The following is a 22,381-nucleotide window of genomic DNA, read 5'->3' as shown; positions in this document are numbered from 1 at the left end:
AGTCGAATCTCAGATTCAGGAGGAGCAGTGTGGTTTTCGTCCTGGCCGTGGAACAGTGGACCAGCTCTACACCCTCGGCAGGGTCCTCGAGGGTGCATGGGAGTTCGCCCAACCAGTCTACATGTGTTTTGTGGACTTGGAGAAGGCGTTCGACCGTGTCCCTCGGGGAGTCCTGTGGAGAGTGCTTTGGGAGTATGGGGTACCGAACCCCCTGATACGGGCTGTTCGGTCCCTGTACGACCGGAGTCAGAGTTTGGTCCGCATATCCGGCAGTAAGTCGGACTCGTTCCCGGTGAGGGTTGGACTCCGCCAAGGCTGCCCTTTGTCGCCGATTCTGTTCATAACTTTTATGGACAGAATTTCTAGGCGCAACCGAGGCGTAGAGGGGGTCCGGTTTGGTGGCCTCAGTATTGCATCTCTGCTTTTTGCAGATGATGTGGTTCTGTTGGCTTCATCAAGCCGTGACCTCCAACTCTCATTGGAGCAGTTCGCAGCCGAGTGTGAAGCGACTGGGATGAGAATCAGCACCTCCAAATCTGAGACCATGGTCCTCAGTCGGGAAAGGGTGGCATGCCATCTCCAGGTCGGGGATGAGATCCTGCCCCAAGTGGAGGAATTCAAGTATCTTGGGGTCTTGTTCACGAGTGAGGGAAGAATGGAACGGGAGATCGACAGGCGGATCGGTGCAGCGTCTGCAGTGATGCGGACTTTGTATCGGTCCGTTGTGGTAAAGAAAGAGCTAAGCCGAAAGGCGAAGCTCTCAATTTACCGGTCGATCTTCGTTCCTACCCTCACCTATGGTCATGAGCTGTGGGTCGTGACCGAAAGAACAAGATCCCGGATACAAGCGGCCGAAATGAGTTTTCCTCCGTAGGGTATCTCCCTTAGAGATAGGGTGAGAAGCTCGGTCATCCGGGAGGATCTCAGAGTAGAGCCGATGGCCCTCCACATCAAGAGGAGCCAGATGAGGTGGCTGGGGCATCTGATTCGGATGCCTCCCGGATGCCTTCCGGACGCCTCCCTGGTGAGGTGTTCCGGGCATGTCCCACCGGGAGGAGACCCCGGGGACGACCCAGGACGCGCTGGAGAGACTACATCCTTCGGCTGGCCTGGGAACGCCTCGGGATCCCCCCGGAAGAGCTGGATGAAGTGGCTGGGGAGAGGGTAGTTTGGGCGTCCCTGCTGAAGCTACTGCCCCCGCGACCCGACCCGGATAAGCGGTAGAGAATGGATGGATGGATGGATGGATGAAATAACATTTCAGGTAAGATGTATTTTCAGGTTGTAGGCATAGCTTGATGGTTAACTGCATGCTGTAGTGGTAGAAATGGGACAAGTTATTATCAATAAGGAAGTTACTATTGCGCCAAAAAGCCACTGCATGTAACAAGGTCATTTGATACTTATACTGTATAGTGGGAGAATATTGAATAATTTGCACCAAAATCCAAAAGCCCACTTGGGCTTGTTTTTAGTTCCGCCTAAAAAATCTGGACAACTGAGATAGTGAAAAAGTGTTAAATGCTATATCACAACAATTCAGAGATAAATTGTTCTCAGTCAGACCAGTTCAGGATGTACCCCACGGAGATAGCTGGGATAGGGTCCAGCATGCCCAAGACCCTAGTGAGGATAAGCGGAACGGAAGATGAATGAATTAATGAATGTTCTCAGTCTTTGCACGTGTTTTCTGCACTTACCTACAGTTACTTGGAATACAGTCCAAGGAACTGTCTGTGCACCACCTCATTTGCAAAGGTTCCCTCAGAAACATGCACCTGTTGGCCTTTAAAGAGTCATGGGGAATCTCAAAACAGTATATAGCATAAAAATTATTACATTCTAATGAGGATATTCTTGGCCAGAGTCAAAATTGACCTTACTACGTGTGCATGGAAAATTAACCCAATGTAAGGGTTAAATTGAGGAAAACAAATGCATAATCCTTTAAGTGAAGAAGATAGGAAGGAAGACAGTGAGCCTGGAACGCTGTTGCTTCTCCGTCTGCTTGAGAGGCCACCGCAGATGGAAACCATGTATACGGTTCAACTCAGATGGGGATGCATACATGTGCAGCATGGCAGTGAGTCATGGCCAATTCCACAACAAAGCAATAAACAACAGCAACTGGCAAAACTGACATTAAGAAGCTAACACCCGGCTGAGGAATAGCAAGGTTGCCTCCATACAGAACAGGGACATGTGAAAGGTGTTTGGTATTTGGCAATGAGTCCGCTGCATGCACCAAATGCACGGATTCACTACACTAATTGACGTGTGTCAAGTGTCTCGGTGATGAAGTGCTGCTTCCACAAGTGAAAATAGAACCTTAATTACTCCATCCCATTTCGAAGGGCAGTGTGAGAGGAGCTTCGGGGGGCATTTGGTTTTGGTGATGATCCGCTACACTAATTGACAAGCTTAATTCAGCAGCTCAGCGACGAAGTGTTGCCTCCACAAGTGAAAATTCAATCGGAATCCCTCCATTTTCCAGCACAGGGCAGTGTGAAAGAGGAGTTAGAAGAGCTCCCTCACGCTCCTTTTAGCGCTGTTTTGATGTCTCGGTGCAGGAAATAAGCGCCTCTACACCTGTGTCAGTACCCGAGACACTGCAGTTTATTTATACCGCTCCCTCTCTAGTGCAATCTGTCAGTCAACACAATCCCCACATTTTTTCCCTCTCTCTCCAGCACCTCCACCGAGAGCAGCGGCAGGCAGCCTGTTATTATAATGCACGCACAGCCAATCTGATTAGTGCGAGGGGGGGTGGGTGAAATATGGCCCGGCAGATTAGCCGCCACTCTCATTGCTCAAAGCAACTTAGTAGTGGCGTGTCACCGGTAATAGTTGTCAATAGCCGGCTGCTGCTTAACAATACAGGGAAATTAAGCCGATTGGTCTCAGGACTTGGATGCTGAGGCTGAGAATGACAACAGCTCCACAACACTCCGTTATCTCTCCCCTGTCCCTACATCCCAGGTGGAAAACGTACTCACGATCTGGACTTAAGTAGAAGTACACATAATTATGTGAAAATAGACTCTTGTAAAAGTAGAAGTACTGACTCAATGCCTTTACTTACAGTGGGTATGGAAAGTATTCAGACCACCTTAAATTTTTCTGGTCAAGGTTACAAAAAACATTTTGTTGCACTTAAGGTTCCTAAGAGCACAGTGGCCTCCATAATCCTGAAATGGAAGCTGTTAGGGACGACCAGACCCTTTCTAGAGCTGGCCATCCAGCCAAACTGGGCAATCGGGTAAGAAGAGCCTTGGTGAGAGAGGTAAAGAAGAACCCAAAGATCACTGTGGCTGAGCTCCAGAGATGCAGTCGGGTGATGGGAGAAAGTCCTAGAAAGTCAACCATCACTGCAGCCCTCCACCAGTCAGGGCTTTATGGCAGAGTGGGCCGATGGAAGCATCTCCTCAGTGCAAGACACGTGAAAGCCCGCATGGAGGTTGCTAAAAAACACCTAAAGGACTCCAAGATGGTGAGAAATGAGATTCTCTGGTCTGATGAGACCAAGATAGAACTTTTTGGCCTTAATTCTAAGCGGTATGTGTGGAGAAAACCTGGCACTGCTCATCACCTGTCCAATACAGTCCCAACAGTGAAGCATCATGCTGTGGGGGTGTTTTTCAGCTGCAGGGACAGGACGACTGGTTGTAATTGAAGGAAAGATGAATGTGCCCAAGTACAGGGATATCCTGAACGAAAACCTTCTCCAGAGTGATCAGAACCTCAGACTGGGTCGAAGGTTCACCTTCCAACAAGACAATGACCCTAAGCACAAAGCTAAAATAACAAAGGAGTGGCTTCAGAACAACTCCGTGACTGTTCTTGAATGGCCCAGCCAGAGCCCTGACTTAAACCCAATTGAGCATCTCTGGAAAGACCTGAAAATGGCTGCCGACCAACGTTCACCATCCAACCTGACAGAACTGGATCTGCGTGGAGGAATGGCATATGATTCCCAATTCCAGGTGTGAAAAACTTTCCCAAAAAGACTCTTGGCTGTATTAGCTCAGAAGGGTATGTATGTATGTATGTATGTATGTATGTATGTTTTTGGAATGGAGGAGGAAGGCGGAGTACCCGGAAACAACCCGCTTGCATGGGTTGTTTCCGGGTACTCCGTCTTCCTCCTCCATTCCAAAAGAATTCTGGGTTTAAATCCCCGACCTCAGAACTGTGAGGCCGATTTTCCAACCACTACTCCCCCAGGCCACGAGATCTCATCCAATCAGTCAAGGAAGATCTCAACTGCGGTTGACTTTTATCTACAAGTCATGTTGCCGAGCTAATGTTGAAGAAAGTGGTAGAAAGTACAGACATCTGTTTTTGAATGTAGGGAGTAAAAGTAAAATGTCGTCAAAATAAGAAATACTCAAGTAAAGCACAAATACGAATTGCCAAACTCCATGGGATAATTGACACCCATTATAACACCCACCGTGCCGCACAACTTAAGCACAGTAACAAGGTATTTGGTTACTTGGCTTCTTCCCACCAGTGGCCTACACTTCCGTCTTTACAGTCTCCATGTCGTCTTACCTGTGAAGCTGACGTTCAGGATGAAGTCTCGGTAGAGTCTGCGGCCATCCAAGGCCTTCATGCTGTCGCACAGCGTGCTGGTGTTGAGGCAGAGGCTGCGCTGCATATTGTGCAGGGCATAGGCCATGGCGTACACCGCGTTCACCACAAACATGATCTTGGACTCTGGCTCAAAGTTGCTCTCGTCCATGGATAGGTCCTCGTCGCACGGGGGCAGCGGCGTCTCCCCTCCGCCACCGCCTAGGGAGCATTGAAAGCGCTGCTCCCAGAATTCTCTGAACCAGGGGTTGCGTAAGTTTTTCTTGGGATTCAGGCTGAGGAAGTAGCGGTTGAAGTCCGGCACGTGGTTGGCGGCCAACTCCAGCGTGATGGCTCCTTCCGCCGTCACCTCGTTGCCCTTGACGATGCTCTCCTGCGCCCCCCAGCCGTCGCTGGCCACCCAGACGAAGGAAACGTTGAGCCTGGCGGCGGCGGCCAGCAGCTCTCGGGCGTCATCGCTGCGCAGGAACAGAACGGCCACGCGGGCGTTGGGCTTCTGGAGCAGCTGGCGGATTACGGCTTCGTAGGACTTCTTGGCGTTAGAACGCCCCACCTGTGCAGATCCAAGGTTTTGAACTAAACGGTCAGTCACGTGAAAAAAAGCGGCCACCAACATACAAGGTAAATCTGACTGTTAAAGAGTTATTCTCGTTTTGTTTTTGTATCAGTGTTTTGCTCAAGCCTTCACCCATTCGACACCCATTCGATCACAAATCATTCTCAGACATCTTCAGGGTCTCACAGATAGTCGTAATTGTTAAACCCTTGTAGCAATCCGCATAACACAAATGCAAGTTTACTACAAAGCGTTATTATCGACCCTGCAGTTGTGTGAGGTGAACTTGAGTTTCACACGTTCCCAGTCCGTGCGGCCAAAACGGTATCTGAACGTGACTGGATGAGCGAGTGTCTGAATATGATTGGATGAATGAGTTGGAGGGTGGGCCAGTGGAACTGATAGGCGGGAAAAGTGAGCAAATAAATTTGTGTTTGTAGGCAAAAGCGCACATAGCGAGTTGACAACTGGATAAATATATCAATGACATCATCGATTATTATTTGCCATCAAGTCTACTATAATTCCCTTACCTGGTATCGAATTGCTATCATTCGTAGTATTGTCCATGACTCTTTTTATATTCACTACTGATAACACCACAGAAATCAAAACCTTGCTTGTGTAAAACCGTATCCAGATAAACCAATAGGTTAAAGTGGCCCATTCATTGTCAATGGTGCAGCTTCAGACTCTGCATCAGCACATATTCAAGACTTCTGATTCCGGACAATCTGGTTCATATCATCATCAGATCTTACTTTCTCGGATGTGGCAATGCAGATGTTCCTCATGCGGGCCTCCTGCTCAAAGGCTTCGATGCCCGTCTCGCCGTAGTCACCCTCTGACGCCACCGTGGAGACGTAGGTCCAATTGAAAAAGCGCAGGATCTCTGCCATGGCCTTGGCCTGGTAGAAGTCGGGCGGCACGGTGCGGGCGAAGTAATCGTAGCGGGTCTTGTCGCTGAGCTTGGCGCTGGTGGACGCGTAGCTTATTTGGGGGATCTGGAAGAGCCTGAGAAGGTTGGCAACCTGGATGGAGGAGGGCAGATGGTGAAGACGACGCCTGGAGGCAGCGAGATCTTCAAAGATTTTGTGTCACAAGAGATACAGGAGAAGGCCACCTAGTTTTTATTAGTTGCCAACCCTCTCAAACTATTTTGACTGTGGTTCCAAAAGCCCATTTGCAAGTCACTTGACTGACACATTGCTTTACTTCTTTTTATGTTGCTTCCATCTTTACAAAATATCTGTACAGCGGGTTCTCGGTTTTCAATGTAGTTCTGTCCCTAAGATGGCAATGCAACCTGAGTTCGTACGTACAGTAATTCGGAACGCGCCAGTCTTTCGTTTAAATAGTAGTAAAGTCAAAATTACAGTAAATATTTGTATAAATCAGCTCATTGAGCGGCATTCATGACATTGAAAATTGATATTTTGGGACCGTTGTAAATCGAGGACCCCGTGTACTTTCTTAAGTACAGTACGTTTCTCCATCAGGTGTTTCCCTAGGTTAGAATGGAATGGCAGGTGGGGGGGGGGGGGGGGGACCCTGTCCTTACATAGCCTCCTTTTCTTGGAATAACCTAAAACAGTCATAACTTTGAGAGGGCGTAAAGCTGACATATTATGGATTCTTTTCACAATTGAAAACTGTCCTCAGGTGTCTTCGCATGCTCAAATTCCAAAGATCAAGAATCAGACGAGGACTTTTCCCTTATTTTACTGCCCTGTTGAAATCAGGCCGTCGGTCGCCCGGCCCCCTCTACTGCAGGGTGACGAGCAGGGGCGCAGCTTTTTTGAGTCCCGAGTTAGAATTTTACTTTCGAAGAAAAGAAAACAGAGTGTGCTTCAAGACAGTAAAAGCATCGGTGGAATTTAACTTGTGGAGGCAGCACTTCATCATCAATCCGATTAATTATGCTTGTCAATTTGAGTGTAGCGGACACATAACACTTTATATTTTCTCCCGAAAATATAAAAATACATTTAGAAATTATATTTAGGGCATACTCACGCTATAATCAATAGCAGGTGATTATTTAACACTAGTACTACTTTTACTACTACTACTACCCAAAATATCAATAAATGAATATGTGAAAATATGAACATATATACAGAAATAATAAAATACAAACATGTCTCAAAATGAAAATTTATTCAATATGAAAATATATAAAATATATAAAAAGATAAATACATGAAACATTTAAAAAAAATATATAAAACTAACTAAATAAAATAAACATCCAACTGATATGTGTCAAAAAGTCTCACTTAAAACACATCTCATAATTTTTTTCCCTTTAAAAATATTTATCAAAAAGATAGCACAGGATTGCTGTTGTGAAAAAACATAAGTAGATAGGACTTCTATGAAAAACAGGGTAAATCTCCCTGGCTGGTTGACAATGTTGATTTAACTCTGTGAATACGCAAACAGCGGCCCCTGGCAACACGATAAAGAAGTCGAGCTAAAAAAAAACGAGTGTACCTTCCACTTCCTTCACAGCTCTAATACAGCCTAGTGGGGGGAAAAAACAAAAACAAAAAAATAAAACACCCCAAAAATACCAAAAGCATGAAAACAAACCTTTTGCAGCACAACCGTCACCAGAAAATCCCCAAATGTGTCTTTGTAAGGAATCCTCCTGGTTAGATGGCAAGTAAAGACATGTGCATACACAGGAGCTAATGATGTGTTTCACTAATGTCAAAACACATCAAATACGGAAATATTCAGCGAGATGGACACGTACAAGCACATACTCTACTTGTGTTCCTCTTCTCGCTGCTTTGTATTGGCGATTACCTCCTCGAATGTGTGTGCGTGTGTGTGTGTGTGTAGGTTTTTAATTAAGCGCCTTAATGAAGGTTTTATAAAAAAATGACTGCTGGCCTATCGTCAAAAAAAGAACCTTGGAGTGTAAAACCCATAAAAAAATGATCCTGTAATTAATGCATTTTGCACCCCCCCCCCCCCCCCCCCCCCCCACCCCCCCACCCCTCCCTTCAAAGATAAAATGTCAATATATTTGGAAGGTTGCTGCTGCCGGCAATCATGCATAATGTGAAACGGTGAAGATACGAGTAGGAAGTGCAAAGACACATACACACACGCACACACATAGAAATATACGTAACGGTGATATTGATATAATTTGTGCTCTCTATCCTACATTGTATAGTTATAACAAAAAGTAAATGCAGCACGGTGGACTAGTACATCTGATATTTTTTGCATCTAATAAGTCCCTATTTTTTGAACATTTTTCACCAAATATTCTCATATTTTTCCAATATTTGTATATTTTTCACGATGTCATGAACATAGGTCGATTTGGTACTTTAGAGTATTTTCTACTTATCCGAACCTATTTGAGGAACTGCTGATCACTGACTCAGATTGTTCACTGTGCAAGGTTCCAAGATTCTATGGAATGATCTTTAGTTGCCGACCCTGTCTGCCCTTAACCTTCAGAATCAGAATCTTTATTTGTTTACCAAACACACAACGAATTTGTCTCCGGTAGTTGGAGCCGCTCTAGTACGACAACAGACGATCAATTGACAGAGAATACCTTTGAGACACAAAAACATAAAAACACAGTCACTGAGCAATAAAAGGTAAAAGAAAGTAATGTTGATACATTTTTTTTTTTTTTTTTTTTTTGCCAATTGTGCAAATGATGCCGAGTACTCTAGCAAATTAGTGCAGTTTGAAATGATTAATAGAACAATAGTCTGGTACAGTGACCATTGTGCAAATGGCGCAGACTTCAATAAATTTATGCAGTTTAAAGTGACTAAATCCCTAAATCTCTTTGCAATCTTCAAAGATCATTTTTCTGAACTTTGAAGTGACCTGTGTTGCTACTCACGAGTTTATTTTTAGACTTGTCACAGTTGTTATTAATAGTAATTTCCAATGTGTCATTTAAATGAACCTTATTGCTCCATGTTCGTTACCAAGGGTCATAATCCAGCAAACTCTCCGTGTCCTTTTGCTGTGGCGTGAGGCAGCCGAGCCCTCAAGTTGCCAAGAAAACACCATAGTAAGCGGAAGCCTGTGTTTTAGAATTGTTACACAGCTAAATTGAAAAGTATTGAGTGGCTAATTCGGATTGTTAAATTATCACTCGCACTAACAGTTCATACATGACTGACTCATGTATCATCTGAGCTTTCTGAGGCAGTGGAAGTATCACAACGCCCTACACACACACACACACACACACACACACGCACACACACACGCACACACACCAACACACACACACAAACACGTACAGATGGCTGCAAAGACGTAAACAGGCATAATGCAACATGCATACATTGGCGCAAATAAACACGCAGCCATTCTTTGATAGATTCTCCCATCTGGTACGAGCCACCACAGCAAAAGGCAACGGAGAACGACGACGACGCAAAACCAAGTAGAAGACAACTAAGAAGAGGATTCAGAAAATATGGGATGCTTACCAAATGGAGGAAACTGCATATTCATTAAGGCTTGACATTTTTTTAGTGAATATTAATATATATTATTGTTTAGTATTTTCATATTTCAAGCATTACTGCTATGGTTATACGCCATTTTTCTCAATTTTCATCAAATATATTTTTATATTTTTTGTGAAATATCTTTCTATGTTTGTCACAATATTTATTGTATTTTACTTCCATCCATCCATCCATCCATCCATTTTCAACACCGCTTATCCTGGTTAGCGTCGCGGGACGCTGGAGCCTATCCCAGCTGACTTCGGGCGAAAGGCGGACTACACCCTGAACTGGTCGCCAGTCAGTCGCAGGGCACATATAGACACGGACAACCATTCGCACTCACATTCACACCGTCACTGAGTGGGAACTGAACCCACGCTGCCTGCACCAAAGTCAGGCGAGTGTACCACTACACCATCAGTGACTTTATTTTACTTCCAGTATTTCTGTATTTTTTTTTTCTAATATGTGCACATTTTTGGTCAAACATTTTTGTATTTCTCCCTAACATTCGTTTATCCATATCACATAAATATATTTTTTGTAATACATCTTAATAGTTTTGTGGATATTTTTTTCAATATTCTTAAAATTTTCCCAAATATTTTTCTGCGTACATTTTTTGTTTAACATGTTGGTGCATTTTTCTAATAATGTATGTTCATATTTATTTTTACATTTGTTTTCTAACATTAATGTATTTGTAGATTATTTCATAAAATTCCAAGAATTACTGCTTTTTTTTGGCACCATTTTTATCATATTTGTGTATATTTTCATTCAAAAATATTTTTATCTCTTTGGCAAAGATTTTTTATTTTTATTTACAAACTTCTATTGGCGGCATGGTGGACGACTGATTAGAGCATCTGCCTCACAGTTCTGAGGACCAGGGTTCAATCCCTGGCCCAGACTGTGTGGAGTTTGCATGTTTCTCCAGGCACTCCGGTTTCCTCCCACACCCCAAAAACATGCATGGTAGGTTAATTGACAACTCTAAATTGCTCGTAGGTGTGAACGTGAGTGCGAATGGTTGTTTGTTTGTATGTGCCCTGCGATTAGCTGGCAACCAGTTCAGGGTGTACCCCGCCTCCTGCCCAATGATAGCTGGGAGAGGCTCCAGCACGCCCGGAAGAAGAAGCGGCTCAGAAAATGGATGGATGGATGGATTCGTTCTATTTTCTTTCCAACATTTCTATATTTTTTCTAATACAATATGTGCAAATTTAAATCTAAAAATCTAAAATTGTTGCATTTCACCCTATTATTTGTGTATTTATATCGAATATACATATTTTCCCAATAATTTTCCATTTTCCTAATAGTTTTGTGTATAATTTTAGTTTTTTTAGTTTTTAATAGTTTTTTCCAAATATTTTTACATATACATTCTTTTAGAAATATGTATTTTTCTAATAATGTTGTATTTTTGTATTTATTTTTGCATTTCTTTTTTTTTACTTTCATGCATCTTTACATAGTTTTGTAATATTCCAAGCATTATAACTTTGGCAATGTATTGACTTGCACCACTCCCATTAGCAAATTCCACATGTATAACTTTTTCCTTTAGCTACAACCCCAATTCCAGTGAAGTTGGGACGTTGTGTTAAACATAAATAAAAACAGAATAAAATGATTTGCAAATCATGTTCAACCTATATTTAATTGAATACACTACAAAGAGGAGATATTTAATCTTCAAACTGATAAACTTTATTGTTTTTAGCAAATAATCATTAACTTAGAATTTTATGGCTGCAACATGTTCCAAAAAGCTGGGACAGGGTCATGTTTACCACTGTGTTACGTCACCTTTTCTTTTAACAACATTCAATAAATGTTTGGGAACTGAGGATTGTTTCAGATTGTTTTTGGAAATTGTGGACGTCGTGTCCTCCGGGCCAAGGAGGAAAAGAACCATCCTGACTGTTATGAAAGTTCAAAAGCCAGCATCTGTGATGGTATGGGTCTGTGTTAGTGCCAATGGCATGGGTAACTTACACATCTGTGAAGGCACCATTAATGCTGAAAGGTACATACAGGTTTTGGAGAAACATATGCTGCCATCCAAGGAACGTCTTTTCATGGACGCCCCTGCTTATTTCAGCAAGACAATGCCAAACCACATTCTGCATGTGTTACAACAGCGTGGCTTCGTAGTAAAAGAGTGCGGGTACTAGACTGGCCTGCCTGCAGTCCAGACCTGTCTCCCATTGAAAATGTGTGGCGCATTATGAAGCGTAAAATACGACAACGGAGACCTCGGACTGTTGAACAGCTGAAGCTGTACATCAAGCTAGAATGGGAAAGAATTCCACCTACAAAGCTTCAACAATTGGTGTCCTCAGTTCCCAAACGTTTATTGAATGTTGTTAAAAGAAAAGGTGATAAACACAGTGGTAAACATGACCCTGTCCCAGCTTTTTGGAACGTGTTGCAGCCATAAAATTCTAAGTTAATGATTATTTGCTAAAAACAATACATTTTATCAGCTTGAACATTAAATATCTTGTCTTTGTAGTGTATTCAATTAAATACAGGTCGAACATGATTTGCAAATCATTGTATCCTGTTTTTGAACACAATGTCCCAACTTCACTGGAATTGGGGTTGTATATTGTGATCATTTTGCTCGTTATAAAAGTGACACACACTCAGGCACACACACACACATAGACACACATACACACACACACGCAGACAGTCAGACACATATCGATGGCTGGTTATGACGGTGTGGGTAGGTTTAATGCTTTCAAGCTGGCCGTTGATTTAAATGTCAGGGAAGGTCAGAACCGCATTGCTCCATTAGCTGCCCCTTGAACAACCAGCACGTGCCCACTTGAGAAACCCATGGAAATGCAATAGATGCTGGAGAAATTTGCTGCCGATATATATATAAAAAAAAAAAAAAAAGGTGCAGTGGAGAAATGCTGTGTGTGTGTATTTTCTGATTGAAATGCAAGTCACACGCACACACGTGTGCGGGAGGAAGGATAAATGCGCTGTAATTGTCAGTAAAGCGTTAGAAACACGCACGCCTCAACATTGACACTTATTTGACATTTATTTTTGTAATTATATTTTGTGTGAAATAGTTACACTTTTTTTCTCCTCACGTTTGTGTATTTCAAGGATTTTGTCTCTTATTTCTTCTTATTTTTTTCTCATTTTTTCTCGTTGTTTTTTGTCTCATATTTTGTATTCTTTTGCAATCAAATTTGATACTTTTTTGCTGATGATTTTGTATTTGACTTATTTTTGACTGTTTGTATAACTCATCTAAGCCTTTTGTCTAAACTGTATCTTTGTAATAATACTGTGTAATGTATATACATATATATATATATATATATATAGCATATCAATATTTTTGTCTTTTTTTCCTCCTCACATTTCTGTGTATTTAATCTAAGATTGTTGTCTTATTATTTTTCCAAATATTGTGTATTGTTTTGTATGACGGCATATTTGGGTTAACCTAGTGAGAGAAAAAAAAAAAATCCGTGACATGATTTAAAGTCGTCATGATGACATTTAAAGTCAACAATTGACGACGCTATTTCGCCCAATTTTGGTAGCTGATTGCTGACGTATGCATCAGTGTAATTGGCATACCAGAAAAACTGACAAAGGTTCCGCGTTGTTTGGAACACAAAATGTGATTAGAAAATGCGTAATTTCTTTTTAAACTAATTAATTGGTTTGTAATTAATCAATCACGATAAATGCATTAAAGTACCAACCCTAGTAATAATATTATAAATTATGAATATGTGTATTTTTCATCTCATACTTTTGACTTTCTCTCCTCATATTTGTGTATTTTCTTTTTAATTTTTTGTTATATATTCTAAAATACCTGCATATTATTTTTACATACACTATTTTTGTCTTTCATCTCATTTCCCCCCTAATATTTATGTATTTTTTTGTCTTCTATTTTGTTATGTTTTGACTTGTACAAGTCCATCCATCCATTTTCAGACCCGCTTATCCTCACAAGGGTCGCGGGAGTGCTGGAGCCTATCCCAGCTTTCATCGGGCAGGAGGCGGGGTACACCCTGAACTGGTCGCCAGCCAATCGCAGGGCACATACAAACAGACAACTATTCGCGCTCACATTCACACCTACAGGCAATTTCGAGTCTTCGATTAACCTACCATGCATGTTTTTGGGATGTGGGAGGAAACCGGAGTGCCCGGAGAAGACCCACACAGGCACGGGGAGAACATGCAAACTCCAGTCCCATTAGCAAATCCCTGACACGGGGGTACGATAGCCGCATCGACTTGAACAAGATGAACCCTGCTTGGCTCAACAAAGGGAGGATTCTCAGCAGCAGAGACGGAGCAGAGGTGTTCTCAGTGGCTGCCCCAGGATCCAGGGTGAGGAGAAGAAGAAGAAGAAGAAGAGGAAAGGGAGGAGGAAGAGGAGGAGGAGGAGGCTGAGGTCAGCACGGAGTCTCCAAATAGCCAGCAGCAGGGATGTCTCACAATGCACATAACAGGCCGACAAACAAGTCGGCTGTCAGCACCCAAATGCTTAATCAGCCCTCCGTGTTCTCCGTCTGTTGTACCAAACCCTCAAAAGAAAGCCAGGATTTATTCAAGCAACTATAGAGACGCTCCAAGTATGATATTAAGGGAATAAAGTGGATTTTTAAGAGGATAAAAGTTTACGAGGGAAGACGTTTTGCGAGAAAAAGTCTTAACATTACGGGCAAAAAAAAGTCTTGATGGTAAAATAAATAGAGAATAGAAAAAGAGTTTATAATTATTTTAATGGAATAAAATTGCAGTATGATAAGTAATCATTTCACGAGAATTCACTTCAGAAAATTGTGATATAAACAAAATGTTTTTATTGTAGGAACTATAATAAATAAAAAGTCATACAAATAATTAGAAAAAAAATACAAAATATTACAAAAAAAAATATTAAGATGCACCTTTAAAAAAAGAACGAAAAATATTAAGAATAAAATACAAAAACATTAGGACAGCAAATTCTAAAATATGAGATGAAAAATACACAAATATTAGAAAAATAATCAGTGGCACTTTAAATGGTGGCAAGCGTGTGCTAACTCCTGTTTAACAAGAGTTTGAATATGACTGGTTAATTATGAACACAACAACGTCCCCCAATATAAGAGGGTGTGTACACTTGTGCAAGCACATTATTTCAGTTGTTTATTTTTATTTCCCCGCTCTTCATTTTTTTTCAATTTAATTGTGAAGGCTATAGGTCTTTAATGATGCATACATTTTTGAAATAATTTGTCTTGGTCTGATTTTGTTTTTACATCAAAATATCTGGCATTAGAACAGGGGTGTGTAGACTTTAAATAGCCACTGTGTGTATAAAATGTTTGGTTGGGTTGTGTACGAGTGATTTAGCAGGGAAAAAAAGGCTAGTTGTGCTAGTGGCGTCAAAAGAGCACATCTGTGCCAATAATGTGCCAAGCTCCAGAAAGGTCAATTAATCAGCCAATCCCTCAATGATCACGTCAAATATGTCTACATTTCCACCACATCTATTTTAAAATCAACTTACCTTTTGAAATCAAATACCTGACATAATTCACATCTTTTTGATACTTCGCACATTCAAACTACGGCGTCACTCGTTACCTGTATGGAGACGCTGCTGAAGGAACCGCCGATGACACCGGCGATGGCGAGGGGGCTGTCGTCCTGCAACGCGTAAGAGCCGTCCGGACAGATGAACTCCGAGTCGTCCACCTTGGTGAGCGACGCGCGCACGAACTCCAGCGCCTGCAAAAACACAAGTGCCGTTCGCTCGTCAGACTTGGTCATCACAAGCAGCATGCTGTAATTAATGTTATCATCTTTGTAAAGGCGAAATGTTTGATACAATTTGTTTATGTGGTAGCCAATGAGAATGAATTACATGTGATGTAATAAATATAAAGGAACTCTCTGATACTGTCAACATTGGCGCTTATTTCATGGTTCTGGAATTACAAATGATGTCTGCAGACAAAACAAATCCCTCCCAAATAGACCTATTAGTAATTTTAGGCTTTTTTTCTGATGTAATATTTGATTTTCAGCAAGATTTGGCCCGCCCACATTTTGGACACATCAGCCTGTCGCAGCCTTTTTCTCATTGAACTATTCTGCGGTGTCATCATTACCTGTATTGGAAGCTTGGATGTTTTATTAGACAATAAAGTGAAAATAGTAATAGGTTTTTTTAAAAAAATTTTTTTTTTTTTTTTTTATCGATCGATGAAATACCTCATTGAGGACGGAAGACAGCAATGTCATCCCACATGCAGATTCATTTCCACATATACACTGCCGGTCAAAGGTTTTAGAACACTCCAATTTTTCCAGCTTTTTTTTTTTTTTATATATACATAATTAAAATGTATGCAGTTTAATTTCTCATTTTACTCTGAGGGATTAGACGGATAAATCAAGTGGAGATCATAAATAGTTGTACAGAGAAGCTTGCAAGACTGCTTAAAGACAAGGTAGGCACTCTTAAATGGACAGACTGGGAACCAAACCTCCATTATGGGGTTTGTGGAAGACATTTTCTTCCAGGTACAGTATGACGTTATGGTGAAAAGGTCTACAGTAAATATAAAAAAAGTATTTAAGAGAGTGTCAGTGTGCCAACCTGCTCCAGTGCATAGGTATCTCGCGAGCACGTGTCCAGGATGTGCAAGCCGAGGGTGACGCCGGGCAACAGAAGGCGGTCCCGGTTGATGGCGTCGATGGCGAACAGCATGGCCTCCAGTCTCTGGATCCCTCGGTCCTCGTTGACGCGGCCGCACTCCTCCACACCGCCGCCTTTCTCGTGCACGGGGAACAAACCGCCCAGCACCAGGTCGCCTTCCATGCGGATCTCCCGGCGCGACGACGGCGGGTCTCCCACAGACAGCAGGACGCCTCGACACATCATCACTACCACGAGAGCGCGGGCCACCATGGTTGGGTGTTCGGCGGTAGGGGGTCAGATGGGGAGAGGGGGGGGGGGGGGGGGGGGGCTGGGTGAGGTGGTGGAAGGTTAAGGGTGAGGGGTTAAGGGTGGAACGGCGGGGGTCACTTGGTGGCCCATGAAACGGTCAAGGGGGACTGGAAGAGGGGTGCACGTTGAGGGACACACCATGAGGAAATCAGTCCTGCAGGGCGGAAGACAACACGTAATCCAGATCAATTACATATTGGTACCTTGACTCACGAGTGCCCCAATTTATGAGCTATTTTTATACTACACACCACACGCTCAGGTAGGGCAGAATAGTATATGTCGGGCTGCTATAGTGGCGTCGTATCGGTGTCGTAGTATCTGACCATTTTAACTAGAACGAGCACCGATGTACAGTATCGTCACCGATATTGGTAACGGTGCATCCTTCGTTTAGAATTTCACCTGCGGTATAGCGATCGGGTCAGGAACCTATTCCCTGCGATGAACGGGGCGTCACTGTAGTGTGTCAGAAACAACGCACATAAGTTATAAGAACCTGCGCTGTAAAAGTCAGTGGTGCCTTTCAGCGTACAGAGACAATGTAGCCCTAAAGGTTCAAGGGTGTACTAGATATCAGAGAGCGGGGAGCGATACATCTGCTGCCATGACTAACAGGGATTTGGAATTGTTTGGAGATTGTGCCTTGCTGATCTCCAGTCGGCTAGCCTTTAGATCACACGGCCACCCTTCTTCATCTTCGGGCTGTATGTGTATGCGTGTGTGTGTGTGTGTGTGTGCGTGCGTGCGTCCCTGGCTGTATCTGGATAAACCATCTTAGATGACTGCTTGATACATGAGACTTCTCATAGCACAAATCAGAAAAGCTGCTCTAATCTGATCTCGCTTGCAACACTTCTCCACTCTCCTCAGGCGAGTCTGTGTTCATGCTTGTGTGTGTAACAACAAGGACATCTGATACTACCAAGTTCACGACTCAATCAAAGCTATCAGAGGCCTTGTTTCGGCTGCCGCTTTCACTAATGTGATCCCGGACTTTCACCTCAAATACTGAAACAAGAAAAAAGTCAAAGCACAAATTGGTTTAATCGGGCGGAACACACCAGAAACACCTTCAAAATGTGGCCGTCGTAACTCAATGGTCTCAAAGTAAATCGATCTCTGTTGAAGTTTTTTAGGTGAAATCGGGACACCAGGAAACACGGGCATGTGGAGAAAAGGCAATTGATTTGTCGCAAGAAGAATGATACCGATTTTAGGGGGTTGGTTCTGTGTCATGAAAATGGCTTCATCACTCTAACGACCGGGGGCGGGGCTAGGGTGTTGCGACAAAGTGAGGGCGACTTAGTGCTGCCAACCTAATGACTTTTGCACCCCTCCAACTATTTTTCCCCAAAAAGTGACGGGCAGGGACAGAGCCAGCGGGCGGTCAAGGGTGGCTGCGCCCACCACACAGATAAGGTCGGCCACCCCGATGGCTACCCCCCTCGTGCGTGGCCATTCATTGGGAAGAAATCATGGTAAAAGGTGCAAAAAGTTGGATCAGCCCCCCCAAATTCCTGGCTCCGCCCTTGCCAATGGGTAAAGAGTTGTGTGCCCCCAGAGCAAAAGTGCATCACAAAATCAGAGATCGGAGATGAATGAAATAACTCTACTCATCATTTGCTAAATAATATTTATCTGGCTCATCTAAAAACTGAAATTCTTAATTTTTGAAAGATTTTTATTTTATTATCAGCAATGTTTTGTCGTTAAGGAAAGTAATGTGGTGACCAGGGTTATGGTTAAATTTGTGTATGTGCTGATTATCAGAAGCTAACGATGATGTGTGCATCCAACAACACCACAGCTCTGCTTAGCTTTTGGTTCTGACATGACGGTGTTTCCATGTAGTCTGTCCGCCGCTTGAAAATTGCGCATCTTTGCCCAGCTTAGCTATCAAGTCATGGGCACAAAAATACAGTGCTGATAGGCACATTATTGGAACTAGGCAGCTCACAAAAGATTTACCTGGTTATTTATTTTCACACTTGATAGGTGGGCGGGCACTCCAAAGACTACACTACGGTATTTGTGTACAAGCTATTAAAAAGTCATTTTTCCACAATATGCCCCCATCCGATTTCAAGAAAATGTTACACTATTTCAGGTGCTTTTTTTAGTACCTGAAAGCGGTTCTTATCATGCTTAGGAAGCTTAACAACGGGTTATTTAATGTATCGCAAAGTGGAATGGTGGAATCAATGACTTGTGGTGCATAAAAGGTCAAAATCAATGCAGTAAAGGGGCTGCGATCGCTTGAATTGTATCATCCACTTCCACGTGTTACACATAAAACTGATTGGATCGATATGGCTGAGCTCGGAGGTCTGGCCGCATGCTAATGACGGCCAAGTGTAGGTGAAACATGAAGGTCGCAATCAGCCAACGGAATTAAAGGTCACACTTCTCCCACCCCCCCACAAGCTCCCTGTTTACCCAAAGTACCAACATTCAGCTGAATCATAGTTTTGATCGGAATCATATCGAATAGAATTGATCACAGCAGTGGTAAATCATGCTACAGGGATTAGCAGTAATAAAGGAGGTACATTGCGACAGGGACCTAACACTGAAGCGAATAGCGAAAATGCTTAAAATAATTGCCGCCACCGCCGTTAAAAAGGTTTATGATTGCTTATAGATGCCACAAGATATGTGGCCAGGTACTGCTTTTGTCTAAATGAAGCTCCTCAACTCACTTCAACATAGTTTCTTGGTACCGAGATAACACAAGATAGCAGCAACAAAGCGCTACAGTAAAACCCTGCATTATTCCAAGTCCGGAGTTTGCAAATTCGCTAATTCTAAATGAAGCTCCTCGACTAACTTCAACATAGCTCCGTGGCACCAAGGTGCCTCAAGATGGCGGCAAAGCACTACAACAAACTTCTACATGATTCACAGTTTGGAATTTGCAAATTTGCCTATTTTAAATGAAGCTCCTCAATTCACTTCAATTTAGTTGTTTGGCACCAAGATGCCATAAGATGTCAGCAGAGAACAGTAAACCCCTGCATTATTCACGGTTCAGAATAGACAAATACACCTGGACTAAATGAAGCTCTTGAACACACTTCAACTTAGTTCTGTGATGCTACTACAGTAGATGGCACCAAAATACTACAGTAAAATTCAAGTTTTTCGCGGTCTGGAATTTGCCATTTCACAGATATTTGTTGTTTTTGTGCTCAGGCCAAAGCCTTTTCTCAGATATAAATATTACATCCACCACATTTACAGATTCTTTAAATTAAATGAAGTGTAATTGGGCAGCTAAAAAAACAATCCACTCTTTTAAAATTATGAGAAAAAATGTCTTCTTTAAAATAGTCCTCAGAATCACAAAGGTTTGGGCGATAAGAGCAAGCTTGAATGCGAATCTCAGTTTGTGTGTGTGTGTGGGCAGGTAGGAGGATGAAAGCTTCCCTTTGGATGCAGGCAGCAGAGATTTTTCTTCAGGCTGCTGCCATATCTTTACCACTCTACTCTGTAATATGACAAACACACACACACACACACACACACACACACACACACACAGACAGACACATGTAAAACGTAAAGACAAACAGCCACCCCCACACACGTACACACACACACACACACCTCTGCAGCTTCTCTAAGGAGTTGACCTAAAAGCAGACTATTTCTATGTCTTGCCACCTCCCTCTTCGTCTTCCTCTTCCCTCACTCTCTCTGCTACAGACGTCTGAAAAACTCAGCAAACACCGTAAACGACTGATTTAAAAAGGAGCGGGGCACTAAGACATTTGAAGTCAGATTTGTTTGACCGATTCGCTCTCGTCTTCATCTTTTCCCGTCACAAAACCCGCAGGAGGCGAGCTGACTCGTTGTGCGATGATCACACATCCAGCATTGAGACTCAAAAACAGCTACAGTATGTGCTTTGTGTTTAACTTTTACGCAACAGACGTTCAGGTGTCGTTATATAAAAGCAGCTAGGACTCTGAACAATTCCTCAAAATGGGCCAAATAGCATCTCCTATTGAGTGTGTGCTTCATTTGATTTTCTTGGAAAAATCCTCCAATCACCAGAGCAAAGCCAGCAAATTTCAGCACATTTATTTACTTTCTGAATATTGCAGAACTTGCAGAAATAATAAAGAGGTGCACTTTTGAGCTCCTATTGAATGTTAAAGTCTGACTACTTTCTAAACTTTCCATGAATTGATTTATATGCCTCATAATTTCATGAACACTGAAAACATTTCTGACAAATTCCTACTATAGAATTTGCCCAAAGGAGACCCAATCAGAAGCAGAACCACTGACTTTGTTCCTCTATCGAACAAATCAATGCTTGCATTAAAAAAAAGATGCTAAAAGATGATTTAAACAAGAACAAAATGTTTTTTTAAAATATATATATTGCATTGTCATATTATAGGGTGGAAAATGTATGTATTTATTTTTATAATAGGCTAAACTGTGCTCTTTTGTAAATCAAATAATCACATTTGAGATGTTTTGTACAAGTCCAAAGTGGGAGTTATTGTAAAAAAAAAAAAAAAAAAAAAAAAAAAAAAAAGAAATGCCAACAAAATCCATTGTCCAAGTTGAGCACTTAGTGTAACTGCAGTAGAAATCATAGTTTTCATTTTTAAGAATTTTGAGAATGTTGACATAAAAAATAGCGATGGGAATAACGAAGAATATCGCAATTTTGATTCCATTATCAGCACTGCCTATTGATCCGATTCCTATTGATTCTCGATCGATTCTCATTGGGTGAGGGAGTGAAATAATACAAATGACTGTTACTCTAATGTAACAGTTGGATTAAGTGCAAATTGATTCTTCATCCCGGAGGCACAAGGATGACGTAATAAGACGCCCTACCATGCATGTTTTTGGGAAGTGGGAGGAAACCGGAGTGCCCGGAGAAAACCCACACAGGCACGGGGAGAGCATGCAAACTCCACACAGGCGGGGCCGGGGATTGAACCCTGGTCTTCAGAACTGTGAGTCAGACGCTCTAACCAGTCGGTCACCGTGCCGCCTAGCTGAGGCACATTAGTGTGAAATTATCCAATTCACTACATTTGAAAAAAAAAAAAAGATTTTTCAGGCCAAAATTTCGCAACGAGCAAGTACATTTGGGAGTAAATTGAGATGAAATTATTTTTATTAGGTGTGTAGATTTTGTGTGACATTTTTGTTTGTTCATATCACATTGATGTGACATAAATTAAATTATGAGTTTGGTCACGAAAAAATTTAACTTACAAGTCAAGGTACCAATGTACACTGTAAATTGCCTCACCTGAGAGAAGATGGAACGGAGCAGATGGCTGATGGCAGGTAGCAACATCACCACACCTATTGACGACAGACATACAACAGTCAGAAAAAAAACAATACAGACAATCCTGAGCAAGAGAAGAGCAGTTGACGGGCACATGAAATACACACTGCTTTCTCATATTTCACCGGCTTTTTTTTTCTCCATCACCGGAACCTCTCGTCCTCTAAGAGGCAGGAGTGCTGTGCAGGAGAACGCATCCATGCAGGGTTGACGCGTAGACCACCTTGGTGCACCAAGTGCAGCAGATTACATTGCAGCCAAGCTACAGTATGCTGCTCTATTTGGTTGTGTTTTTTCCAACAGGTGTTTTTCCGTCTTTTGAGCAATTCACTGTCAGGGCGCATATGGACAAACAAAAGATTGGGTACCAGTCGGTGTCAGGTCAC

At 42.4% G+C, this 22,381-nt stretch overlaps 1 protein-coding gene across 3 annotated transcripts in view; it reads right to left on the bottom strand.

Annotated features, from left to right (window-relative positions):
- The window catches only part of grm3 (glutamate receptor, metabotropic 3), a 55,819-nt gene that overhangs the window by 24,013 nt on the left and 9,425 nt on the right, over positions 1-22,381 (bottom strand). For 2 of the 3 annotated variants that reach the window (XM_061773780.1, XM_061773778.1), the window contains 5 exons: positions 21,954-22,009; positions 16,316-16,820; positions 15,298-15,441; positions 5,911-6,180; positions 4,555-5,146 (listed from right to left, as the gene is read on the bottom strand). In XM_061773780.1, coding sequence (XP_061629764.1) covers positions 4,555-5,146; positions 5,911-6,180; positions 15,298-15,441; positions 16,316-16,627 — 1,318 coding nt within the window. In that variant the 5' untranslated portion in view covers positions 16,628-16,820; positions 21,954-22,009. Of the gene's footprint in view, positions 1-4,554; positions 5,147-5,910; positions 6,181-15,297; positions 15,442-16,315; positions 16,821-21,953; positions 22,010-22,102; positions 22,326-22,381 lie in introns of all 3 variants that reach the window. The other variant, XM_061773779.1, reaches the window with a different exon arrangement.

The sequence above is a fragment of the Phyllopteryx taeniolatus genome, chromosome 5 (genome assembly GCF_024500385.1).
Source record: "Phyllopteryx taeniolatus isolate TA_2022b chromosome 5, UOR_Ptae_1.2, whole genome shotgun sequence".
NCBI lineage: Eukaryota > Metazoa > Chordata > Actinopteri > Syngnathiformes > Syngnathidae > Phyllopteryx > Phyllopteryx taeniolatus.
Note: the sequence above shows the minus strand (reverse complement) of the source record. Positions and strands in the feature narration are given on the sequence as shown.